Genomic DNA, 12679 nt, shown 5'->3' on the forward strand with positions numbered 1-12679 from the left:
ACTCTGGCAACTTTATCAAGAAAACCCCAAATGGGGTCATGAAATGACCAAACAATAACATATTGGATACATACCTCTGTGTGTGTGTGTGTGTGCACGCGTGCGCACTTGCATGGCACTGAGGTAGAATGCGGGTTACAGAACTGGAAGGTCTAGAGCCAATGTTGCAAAGGGGAGTGGCTTACCTGGGGACTGTGTTTCTCAGCAGGCACAGTTGTTGAAGTTAACTAGTTCAGTTGTTTTCCATCATGCCCAAGGCACTGAGGCAAACAGAGGGAAGTGCCTTGCCCAGGGACAGAAAGTGTCTGAGGCCAGACTTGAACTCTGGTCCTCCTGACTCCAAGCCCAGTGCTCTGCACCAATCTCAGATGCCCAGCCTTGGCCTCAGCCAGGCCCATGGATTGGGAACCTTTTGCTGTAAGATCACATTTCCTATATTATAGTTGGTCAGCAAGAAAATAGAAATAATATAGAAACAGAATAACTTTATAATTTACCTATATGGTGTAGTTGAATATAAAGTAGGGGAATACTTGTGATCTCATAGAGTCAGGAGAAATTTGTCTGTGGAAAAGAAAAGGGTTATAGAATAAATTCAACTGCTAGTGAGTCATTCTCTTGACCCTGACAGATTCATTGGGAGGAGGGTGAGATAGAAACTATTATCACCTTTTCTTTCACTTTCTGCCTTCTTTCTGGGTCTCCAGCTTAGCAAGTACGGTACTGAGTAGAGATAGGATTTGTTGTTGTTGTTCGGATCATTTCAGTCATGTCCAACTCTTTGTGGCCCCATTTGGGATTTTCTTGGCAAAGATATATTGTCTGACATTTCCTTCTCCAGCTCATTTGACTGATGGGGAAATTCAGACGAACAGGGTTAAGTGTCTTGCCCAGAATTACCCACCTGATAAGTGTCTGAGGCTGGTTTTGAATCCAGAAAGATGAGTTTTTCTGACTTCAGACCAGCATTCTATCCACTGAGGCCAGAGATATATTTGCAGCCTTTGAGGAGCCTCTAGCCTGTTGGGAAAGGCACAGTCTATGCCCTCAGGCAGCCCCCAGTCTGATGGAAAAGATAGCCTCTTTTATAAATCAGAAGATACCAGATGGAGAATTAGAAGAGATTGTAGAGGTTCTTATTCAGTCTCTTCATATTATAGATGAAGAAATAGGGCCAGAAAGGCTAGGTGAACTGTCTACTATTAAGTGGGAGAGCTGGGATTCCAGCCCGGGTCCCCTAATGATAAATCCAACACCAGCTCAGGGAGCACCCTTTCCCTCTTCCCCCTATCTGATAAGGGAAACACAGTCTCTGTCCTTAGTGAACTGATGGTTAATGGAGACACAACTCCTTTCCTTGCACAGCCTACAATAATATTTCCATATGGTTTTTGCTCACACTTCAGGGAAGCATCCTTTCCCAATTCCAATCAGTCCATCCAGACATCTCCTTATATTCAGCCACATTCCCAGCAGATACACCTACTCAAAGTAACACAGAGACGTCCCTCTGTTTGCCATGCTCACCAGCCCCCTCATCCTCCTGGTAAGAAATTGGCCACAAGGAACCCATCCTCTGAGATATACCAAGGAGATCTTTACAGCGTACCCAAGAGCCCTGGCACAACTGATTGGAAAACAGCAATTTAACAACCTCAAGGGAGAGAATAAAGACTTGGAAGCATTGGGGTGAGGGGAAGACAATCATATAGAGGTGATCCTGGGTCACCTATGGAGGAGGTAACTGACCAGTTTTTCTATTATTTGGGTTTTTTTTTTAAGGCCTGAGCAGAGGTTTCAAGGTTGGAAGGAGGTGTTGAGTTAGGGGATTGAGATGACTGAGGCATTGATCCCATGAATAACAGAACAGCTAGAGAATCACAGAATTTCAGAGTTGGAAGGGATCTCAGCAGCCACCTGGTCTCACCTCTGCCAGAAATACATCTTAGTTCTTAAGATACCTGACAAATGGTCATCCAGTCTGTTTAAGAATTTTTTTGGGTAAGGAAACACATTTTTTATATTTTTTCTCAATTATATAAAAAACTATTTTTTAATCTTCATTTTTAAAAAGTTTGAACCAAATTCTCATCTTTCCTTCCTCCTTCCCCTCTGCCCTCCCTGAAATGGCAAGTAATCTGACATAGATTTTACATGTGTAATAGTATAAAACATTTTTCCATATTAGTCTACTTGTAAAAAAGTGAAAAAAAAGAAAAGTGAAGAAATTAAGTGAAATATATAATATCTTCTCTGTTCCCATCAATTCTTTCTCTGGAGGCAGAGGGCACTTTTCATCATGAGGATTTTCTTGGGTCGCTGTGTTGCTAGGAATAGCTAAGCTATTCATGAGTGTTTATCACATAATATTGCTATTACTGTGAACAATGTTCTCCTGGTTCTGTTCATTTTACTTTGCATCAATTCATGTAGATCTTTCCAGGCTTTTCTTTTTTTCTTAAATTTTTCTTATTATTTCTCATGCTTAAAAGATTTCTAATGAAAGGAGCCCATCACTCTCTGAGGCAACCTGTTCCACTTTTGGACACACTTTAATTATTAGGAAAAATTTTCCAGGCACCAAGTTTATGCACCCATTTTTCCTGGTTTAACCCTCTGAGGCCAAACAAGCCATGCCTAATCTTTTTTCATATGACAGTCCTTTAGATCCTTGAAGACAGTCATTGTGCTTCAATCTTGACTCTTCTTGGCAGCTAGACTTCTCCAATCCCTCCAACTGATCCTCCTATGACAGGAGATCAGGTCAGTAAATCTGAGTTCTAATCCTGGCTTTGCCACTAACCTACTTCAGGTCAGTCGTACTATTTCACATTCCTTCTCTTTCAAACTAGGCCCTCCCACTCTGGCATTTTCTTTTTTTTACTCTGCAAAGCAGCAAATTGAAGGCCATGGAGAATCTCAAACTATGCTTTAATCAGTTGCCCCAACCATAGGACTGGAGCAAGGACAAGGAAACCACAGAGCTGTTCCCAGCAGATTGAAAGGCCCTTGGGCAGACTTCTGGGAATAGCACTTGAGTGCTATTGGCAAGCAGAGCAAGAAGAAAAAACACCTTTCCCCCACAGATTTCTCCCCTTTTTTCCTTCTAGAAGTGGGGGGAAAAAGGAACTGAAACTCACTTGTCCTGACTTAAGTACTGCTGTCTACCTGAGCATACTTCCCCCAAAAGTCCCCTGACCTGTTGGTAAAGGGAAAGCAGAGATGATAACATCACTTTTGTGTCGTTCATTTCAGTCTTGTCTGACTTTGTTTTCTTGGCAAAGATACTGGAGTAGTTTGTCATTTCCTTCTTCAGCTCATTTGACAGATGGGGAAACTGGGGCAAACAGGGTGAAGCAACTTGCCCAGAGTCACACAGCTGGTAAGTGTCTGAAGTCAGGTTTGAACTCATGAAGAGGAGTCTTCCAGGTTCTAAGCACAGTGCTCTATCCACTGTGACACCTAGCTACCCACTTCCCATCACTTTTATGGCTCAGGTTGCCTTTCTAAATAGTCATTCTTAAAACAGTCAACTTTGCCCCATTTCCATGCACATGTGACCAGATGTTCTACCTCTAGTGAGGCCACCAAGATGAGTCTGTATGAGCTGATAAGAACTGTCTTCCCCTGAGCTGGACAAAGCCCCAGCTGTCTGTTCCTCCTCCTAGCATTTGGATTTTGATTCCACCTACAGGCCCCTTGGAATAAACCTGCCCCTTTGCACAGGTTCTTGCCCTCTGCCTCAATTCACTCTGCCTTCTCCCCTGCAAACAGTTCATCCATGAAGAGATTCATCTCCAGGATTTCTTGGCTCAGACCCCACATATGTTTATACCTCCTTCTCTGTTGATTATTTTCTCATCCAAACCTTTTAGAGGGGCACCAAGACTCTTTACCTCCTGCCCCACATACTGGTAAACCTGGGCCTTCCCTTTCTCTAATCTGACCACACTCCCTTAAAGGAGGGCCTCCAGGGATATAAAAAAAAGTACCTCTGAAGCCTTTGGGGATAAATTGGGGCCTTATTGGTAACCAAATAACCTGCCAACCCAGCAGGGCCCAGTTAGTCTGGCATATCCAAGCTGTCCATTGCCCAATATTCTTTTCTTTTTCTTCTCTTTTCTTCTTTCTTTTTCTTTTTCTTCTTTTCTTTCTTTCTCTCTTTGTCTTCCTTTCTTCTTTCCTTCCTCTTTCCTTCCCTTTATTCCATCCTTCCTTCCTCTTTCTTTTTCTTTTCTTTCTCTTCCTTCCTTTTCTTCCTTTCTATTTTCCTTTCTTCCTCCTTTTCTTTCTTTCCTTCCATCCTTCCTTCCTTTCCCTTTCCCTTCCATCTTGGAATTAATGCAATGTATTGCTTCCAAAGCAAAAGAGTAGTAAATGGCTTGGCAATGAGGGTTAAGTGAATTGCATTGGGATCATACAATTAGGAAGTGTTTGAGGAACCTTTTGAACCCAGGATCTGCCATTTCTAGGCCTGGCTTTCAATCCACTGAACCACCTAAACTACTCCCAGCCTAGCATTATTTTAACAGCTCCTTATAATCTGTACTTCAGTGAAACGGGATGCTCACTGTTCCATCTCTACCATGTATTTGCCCAACTTTCAGCCTTTATTCATGCCATTTTCTCTATCTATAATGCTCTCTTCCTCCTCCTTCTTCCATTTCCCCACTCCCATTGAAATCCAGCCTATCCTTTAAAGCTCAGCTCAGATTCCACCTCTTCTAGGAAGATGTTTGTTCTATTCGGCCAGTAATGACCTTTTCCCCTCCTGGCCTTCATATAACACTTGGCTCTTCTTTCATGCATTTTTCATGTATTACTTTGTGTAGCAGTTGTTTCTTTAACTGTCAGATCTCTTTACTGAACCTTAAGCTCCATGGGGAGAGTCTTATTTCAGTATGTATCCTTCAGGGTTCTTAACTTCAAGCTCTACATACAGCAGGTGCTTAATAAATGTGTTGAATTGCAATGGGGTCATCTCCCCATCTTATAACCCCTGATCTTGTAGCTCTGTTATAACAAGATAGAAGAGGGTGTGTGTATGTGTTGTTTTTTTTTAAACCCTTACCTTCCGTCTTGGAGTCAATACTGTGTATTGGCTCCAAGGCAGAAGAGTGGTAAGGGCTAGGCAATGGGGGTCAAGTGACTTGCCCAGGGTTGCACAACTGGGAAGTGTCCGAGGCCAGATTTGAATCTAGGACCTCCCATCTCTAGGCCTGGTTCTCAATCCACTGAGATACCCAGCTGCCCTCGTGTGTATGTGTTTTAAGGAGGGCATGGAGGTCATAACAAAGGTTTCTATGGTCCTCTCTAGACCTATGATCTTAGATTCAAATTCTCTCTACTACTACTTATTTTTTAAATAATGGAATTTATTTACAAGTACCTCCCTGTCTTCCTTCCCTCCCCTTGTCATAGAAAACATCATCCAGCAAACAGATATGTATATATAAATTATGTCTTTCATATTTTCATTTTCCAGTTCGTTCTCTGGAGGTGATATTCACCAGTTATTCTTAAAATATTAATTCTATTGCTGTGTATAATGTTCTCCTGATTCCACTCATTTTACTGTTCATTATCCCATGTAGTTCTTTCCAATTTTTTTTAAATTAGCCTGCTCATCATTTTTTATGGCACAATAGTATTCCATCATAATCACATACCACAGTTTGGCTAGCCGTTCCCCAGTTGTTGGGCATCTTCTTGATTTCCAGTTCTTTGCCACCACAAAGAGAGCTGCTATAAATATTTTGGAACATAGAGGTTCTTTTCCTGATCTCCTTGTGAAACAGACCCAGCAAAAGAGTTTACACAGTTTTATAACTCTCTGAATGTAAATCCGAATTGCTCTCCAAAATAGTTGGATCAGTTTACCACTCCACTAATTTAGCGTCCCCATTTTTTTACATCTTCTCCAACATTTGTCATTTAGCCCTCTTTGTCATTTTAGGCATTCTGATGAGTGTGAGATTAGAGGATATTTCAGGGTGTGGGAAAGAAGCAAATAGAAGCCACTTCTGATGGGGTACCGAGCTGGAGGGAAGCAGGGAGGCAGAGATGATGGTGGGGGCCTTTCTTGAGTTGGACTTCTGTTAAACAAAATTCAATTCAGGGACAGCTGAGTGGCTCAGTGGATTGAGAGACAGACCTAGAGATGGGAGCTTCTAGGTTCAAATCTGACCTCAGACACTTCTCAGCTGTGTGACCCTGGACAAGTCATTTGACCCCCATTGCCTAGCCCTTACCACTCTTCTGCCTTGGAGCCAATATACACAGTGTTGATTCTAAGATGGACGGCAAGGGGTTAAAAAAAATTCAATTCAACAAGTATTTACTAACAATTCAATGAATATTTATTAAGTACCTACTATGTTCAAGGAAGGAATTTTGATGGTAGATACTGGCAACAGAGTGACAAAATGATAATAGTTCTTTCACTTCAGAGATTTGCATTCAAGTAGGGGAAATACTATTTACACACTGATATATAAATATGAAATATGTTGTGCACTTGTTTTTCAGTTGTTTCTAACTCTTTGTGACCCCATGTGGGGTTTTCCTGGCAAGGATTCCAGACTAGGTTGATAGTCCCTTTTCCAGTTCATTTGACAGATGAGGAAACTGAGGCTAAGAAGGTGAATGATTTACCCAGGATCCCACAGGTTTAAATATCTGTGGCCAGATTGATCTCAGGAAGATGGGTCTTCTTGACTCCAGGCCTGGCACTCTATTCACTGTACAACCTGACTGCCGCACAAAGTCCATGGAAAGTAAGGTCAAAAGATTTAGAAACAGGGCAGCTAGGAGGCTCAATGAATAAAGAGCCAAGGCTATAGATGGGAAGTCTTTGGATTCAAATGTGATCTCAGATATGTCCTAGCTATGTGACCTGGGGAAGTCACTTAACCTCAGTTTCGAAGCCATTACCTCTCTTCTACCTTGGGGTCAATACTTAGTATTGATTCCAAGATGGAAGATAAGAATTAAAAAAAAAAAAACGATTTAGAAGCAGTAGGCTGTGCGATGCAGTGGATAACATACTGGGCTTAGGATGAGAAAGACTCATCTTCCTGAGTTCAAATCTGATACTTACTAGCTGTGAGACCCTGGGCAAGTCACTTCATCCTGTTGGCCTCAGTTTCCTCATTTGGAAAATGATCTGGAGAAGGAAGGCAAACTAGTCCCATATCTTTGCCAAGAATGAAGTCATGAAGGGTTGGACACTACTCAAATCACTGGACAACAATAGCAAAAGAAACTGAGTGGCGAGGAGTTGGAGAAAGAGATCAGGAAGGAGCTGGGGTAGGAACCGAACTCTACTTTGAGGGAAATTAGGGATCCTGTGAGGCAAAGGTGAAGAGGGAAAGCATTCCAGATGTGGAGGATCAGCTGAGCAACAGCCTAGTATGGGCAAATGAATGTTATATAGTGCAGAACCCTTGGAAGGTAGTTTGAAATCAAGAGCATAAAGGAGCGTAACATGTAATAAAATCAGAAACCTAGATGATAGCCAGATTGCCAAGGCCTTTAAATGTCAGGCTGTCCAACTCTTCTTGACTTTAAACAAGTGACCTCCCCTTTCTGGGATTTTGTTTCCTTCTCTAGTGGACCAGACCAGAAGCTCTTGACCTTCTAGGTTTCATGGGCCTTTTGGAGGTCTGGTGAAGGCCATGGACCCCTTCTCAGAGTGTTTTTTGATAAATAAGAGCCATAGAATTACAAAGGAAGCCAATTATATTGAAATAGAGTTTCCAAATTTTTTTTTTTGCCAAGTTGGGAGGCAAGTCGATGGCTCAGTGGATAGAGAAACAGAGAAAAAGGTTCTGGGTTCAAATCTTATCTCAGACATTGCTTAACTATATGAGCCTGGGCAAGTCACTTAACCCCAATTGCCCAACCCTTATAATTCTTCTGCCTTGAAATAGATACGTAATGATTCCAAGACAGGAAGTAAAAGCTGTGTTTTTTTAAATCTCTTTTTATTGTTATTCAGTCATTTAGGTTGTGTCCAAACCTACATGTCCTCTCTTGGGATTTTCTTGGCAAAGATACTGCAGTGGTTTTCCATTTCCTTCTCCAGCTCATTTGACAGATGAGGAAATGGAGGCAAACAGGGTTAAGTGATTTGCCCAGGGTCACACAGCTAGAGGCTAGATTTGAATTCTGGAAGATGAGTTTTCCCTCAAGTCCCACCAATAAGAATATCTAGACTAGAGGACCCCTAAATTTACTTTTCTAGCCCTGCCATTCTAAGGTTCAGTAATAAAAGACTGTTGAGATATAGAAAAACAGAAGGTACCTTGAAGCAAAATGGAGTAGAACATAGGGTATTGAATCTGGAGTCAGACTGACCTGGGTTCAAATTAGCCTCAGACACAGCTGTGTGACTGGGCAAGTCACTTAACCTCCTGTTGTCTTGGTTTCTTTGGTCTATAAAATGAGGAGGGTTGGATTCAGGAATTTCTTCAGTTCTTTCCAGTGCTAAATCTTTGATCCTATGATCTTGGGATAACTTACCACGTAGAGGACTTTAGTTCAAATCTGGCCTCAAACCCTTCTTAGCTGTGTGACCTTGGGCAGTGGGAGTAGGTAGAAAAGTGGATCTGGTCAGACAGAAGAAGCTGGGCCAAACACATTCCAGTTCTTTCTTCCTTTCTCTCCCCTCCCAACTCTGCCCCCAGGTATGTCCAAAGTCTTCTGGACATCATGGAGTTCCTGGACAAAGACCCCGAGGACCATCGCACTCTGGGACAGTAAGTAATTGAGATCTCTCTGTGGATAAGCACAGTTGGGTCACTCATTAACTATGCCACTGGACCAAGTGCCCTCCAGGTCCAGAGAGCCCTATGCTGATCTCTGAGGAGAGGAAATAGTTCCTCCTTATAATGGCTTCCAGTGTGCCAATGGATGTCATGGTCCTTATTCTCCCTGAACTTTTTGTTTAGAAGAAAGGTTAGATACAAACAGAAGCAAAGGCAAATTCCTTCGAGACAGCTGTGACCCTCAATGTTCTGGGGTTTGTTCCTGGGGAAGTGAGCTCTCTGGTGCTGGGAGCCAGGGAAGAATATGAGGGTATTCAGATTTGGGGAGAGGAGAACATCCCAGACCTCAAAACCTGAAGGTCTGAAAAGGGTGAAGCGACTGAAATGAAAGGAAAAGCATTTTAAGCACTTGTTATGTGCAAAGTGCTGGGGCTGCTCATAGAAAAGGAAGACAGTCTCTGTGCTCAAGGGGCTATAAGTTGGATGGAAAGACCCCATGGTCCTTCGGCTATGGTGGCAAAGTAGAAGACAGTACATCTTCTTCAATGGCAGGGTTGAAGAAGAAGCAGGAGGTCTCAGTGATGAAGATCTCTGGGTGGGGGCATGGATAGTGGGTTTGGGGGAGAGAAAAACAACTCTCACCCCTTCCTAGGTTCACGGATGCCTTGGTCACGATCCGTAACCGGCACAATGATGTGGTGCCCACCATGGCCCAGGGCGTGCTGGAGTACAAGGAGGCCTATGGTGATGACCCTGTCTCCAACCAGAACATCCAGTACTTCCTGGACAGATTCTATCTCAGCCGGATCTCCATCCGAATGCTCATCAACCAGCATAGTGAGAACTGAGAAGAGCAAGAGGAAGGGGAGAACTGAGAGACAGGAGGGATGAGAGGAGCTGGGGGGAGGTGTCAGAGGACCCAGGGGAGATTGGGCTGGGTGTCAGATGAGAGGAGTCAGAAGCAGGCCAGGAAGAGAGTCTGAGAGGGGAGAGGAGCTGGCCAGAACCCAGTGAGATAACAGACATCCCCCTCCTCCCCAGCACTGATCTTTGATGGCAGCACAAACCCTGCCCACCCCAAACACATTGGCAGCATTGATCCCAACTGTGATGTCTCCGAGGTGGTGAAAGGTATGTGTGTGTGAGGAAGTGAGTGTGCTTTATGGGGAGGTCCTTCCCTTCTTTCAGGCCCTCAGGAACCAGTAGCAACCTCATCATTCCTCTTGCAATAAAAAATAAGTATATTTCTACCCCTTTGGGGTATATAATAACAAGTATAGTATTTAATAATTATTATATAATAAGTATATATTGTAGATTAGCTAATTACATCTTAATTACATTCATATACTTATTATGTGACATAAGTATATTATATCTGGGGTATATAATAAGTATATCACTATCCCTCTGGAATTGGGGAGGAGGGCAAGTAGAGAACTTCATGCCTCTTAAGCAAGAGGCTTGAGGGAAAACAACAGCCAAGGCTGGCAACTATTGGCACTACCCAGTTGGCAAAGAAAGACTTTCACCTGAGCTCCCCAGGTTGGAGTAAACAATATCAGATGCTTTCCTAAGACTGGTTCTGTGTGTGTGTGTGTTTTTGTGTATGTTGGAACTCCTCCTTTCTTTCCTTCAGATGCCTATGACATGGCCAAACTCCTATGTGACAAATATTATATGGCCTCTCCCAGTTTGGAGATTCAAGAGATCAATGGTAAGCCTGGGGTGTCACAGGTCTTAGAAAGTTCTCTTGGGAGTGGAAGGGCAGAACAGGTCAAGAAAAAAGCTCTGGAGATGAGAAGGGAGAAGAGGGATTAGAGTGGGGCACTGAGGGTGGTGACCTCAGCAATTCCCTGACTTTTGAATTCTGCCTCACTCAGCCTCCAACTCCAAACAACCCATCCATATGGTCTACGTCCCTTCCCACCTGTACCACATGCTCTTTGAACTCTTCAAGGTGAGGAAGCTTTTTGAGGGCAGGACAGGGTGGTCTGGAGGAGAGAAGGTTGTCGGCTAAAGGGAAAGTATCTGGGGAAGAGAAGAGACTAACGGGCCCCCTAATATTCCTCTCTTCCCAGAATGCCATGAGGGCAACTGTGGAGAGCCACGAATCCAGCCTCACACTCCCCCCCATCAAGGTGATGGTGGCCTTGGGTGAGGAAGATCTGTCTATCAAAGTAGGTGACTTTGGACTCTGGCAAGTTGGGAGCAGTTGGACTTGGAGTTGGGAGGGAAAGAGATGTTGGGATGGAGGAAGGATGGGAAGTTCTCAGAATGCTAAGGATTGGCTGTGAGGAGTACCTTGGGACTAGAACTCTCTCTCTCATGGAGTATTTGAAGTTATTTCTTCTGTCCCCCAAGATTCTTCCTCCTACCCCTAAAGAGCTGGGCTTGGGATATATAATGTGGGGAGGAAGGATTGAGGGAGGAAGAGGGATTGGGAGATAAGAATTTTTGGAGAAGCTGAGAATTGGGGTGGGTGAGATTAAGGGGCTCTCCCTTGGGTAAAGGAGGTGCAGCTAACATGTCCTGTCCTTCTTAGATGAGTGACCGGGGCGGGGGTGTTCCTTTGCGAAAGATTGAGAGGCTCTTCAGCTACATGTACTCAACAGCTCCCACCCCTCAGCTCGGCACTGGTGGGACCCCTTTGGTGAGGACTCTACAGCCTGTGCACCCTCTTCCCCCCCTCCTCAATGCCTCTCCCATTCCCCACTTCCCAGACACATGCATGGGCCTCCCTCCCTTTGTATATCCCCTTCTCAATCTCAAGGGTCTTTCTGCCTCTGCCTCTGCCTCTTTATAGCAAGTTTTGACTCCTCAGCCAAACTCAGTCATTCATCTAGATGTCTAGGTCATTGTCCTTCCTCTTTTCTAGCTCTCACTCTTTGCATTTCCCTACAAGATTCCTCTTTCTACAGACTCTCCCTCTGTTCCCAGATCTCCCTTCCCTGGAATAACTAAGAACCCCATTTCCTGCAGGCTGGTTTTGGCTATGGACTCCCCATATCCCGCCTCTATGCCAAGTACTTCCAGGGTGACCTACAGCTCTTCTCCATGGAGGGCTTTGGAACTGATGCCGTCATCTACCTAAAGGTGAGCCATTCTCTTACCCATTCCTCCTGCTTCCTCAATGGCATGGTGTTGAACAAGGAGGACCCCACCTTACCCCTGACCATCTTACCAACTGAGACTGTGACGAGGCCACTGTCTTATGAAGAGGGGGAGCTGTTCCCTTCCCCCAGAACACCAGAGCAGGGCCTCCAGAAGGACATCTCAACTTCCAGGTCTCAGAAGCCCAAGGTCGATAGCATAGAAGGATTTGACAGGAGCCGACCTGTGTATGTTTTCACTCCTAGCACCTCTGTACCCAATTTCCTGCTGCTCCCCTCTCTGCTGAACAATGAGGCCAAACTAGAACTCAGTGCTGTGCCCTGCCCTCGTCCCCCTTATGCCCTTACTCTGTGGACCAGCTCTGGGGAACTCTCAGGGGATTCCCAGGGCTGATTTGTTGAGACCTAGGTACCCCACCCATCCAGAGAAGGCCTGAGTCAGTGCTCATAGGCAGAGGATCAGAGATTGCCAGAGAGCTGGGAGGAGGGAGAGCAGGGCCATTAGATATGGCCTTCTGCGACTCCCACGGCCACCCCTGGCACCAAGATCAGCTCCTCTGCCTTTGGTGTTTTGGACAAAGACACCGCCTGCTTGGGGGATGAGCTGATGGTCCAGAATAGCCCTAGTTTCCAGTAATAATTATTCATGATTCCATAATGCTTCTGGCTGCTCTTGGCAGTAGAGCTCTGGGAACTGACCTTCTGTGACCTGGGCCCTCTCCCACAAGATGTGCAGACATGCTGAGAGTGCGGAGGGCATGGGTAGCAGGTGGTCCTAACGCCCACCCTCCCCCACAG

General features: G+C 44.5%; 1 protein-coding gene across 2 annotated transcripts in view; it reads left to right on the top strand.

Annotated features, from left to right (window-relative positions):
• PDK2 (pyruvate dehydrogenase kinase 2) overlaps positions 1 to 12679 on the top strand; it is a 31601-nt gene that overhangs the window by 10417 nt on the left and 8505 nt on the right. For both annotated transcript variants that reach the window (XM_007482398.3, XM_056816896.1), the window contains exons 3-10: positions 8688 to 8759; positions 9421 to 9605; positions 9810 to 9899; positions 10408 to 10485; positions 10652 to 10728; positions 10850 to 10948; positions 11314 to 11421; positions 11751 to 11864. In XM_007482398.3, coding sequence (XP_007482460.2) covers positions 8688 to 8759; positions 9421 to 9605; positions 9810 to 9899; positions 10408 to 10485; positions 10652 to 10728; positions 10850 to 10948; positions 11314 to 11421; positions 11751 to 11864 — 823 coding nt within the window. The remainder of the gene's footprint in view (positions 1 to 8687; positions 8760 to 9420; positions 9606 to 9809; positions 9900 to 10407; positions 10486 to 10651; positions 10729 to 10849; positions 10949 to 11313; positions 11422 to 11750; positions 11865 to 12679) is intronic.

The sequence above is a fragment of the Monodelphis domestica genome, chromosome 2 (genome assembly GCF_027887165.1).
Source record: "Monodelphis domestica isolate mMonDom1 chromosome 2, mMonDom1.pri, whole genome shotgun sequence".
NCBI lineage: Eukaryota > Metazoa > Chordata > Mammalia > Didelphimorphia > Didelphidae > Monodelphis > Monodelphis domestica.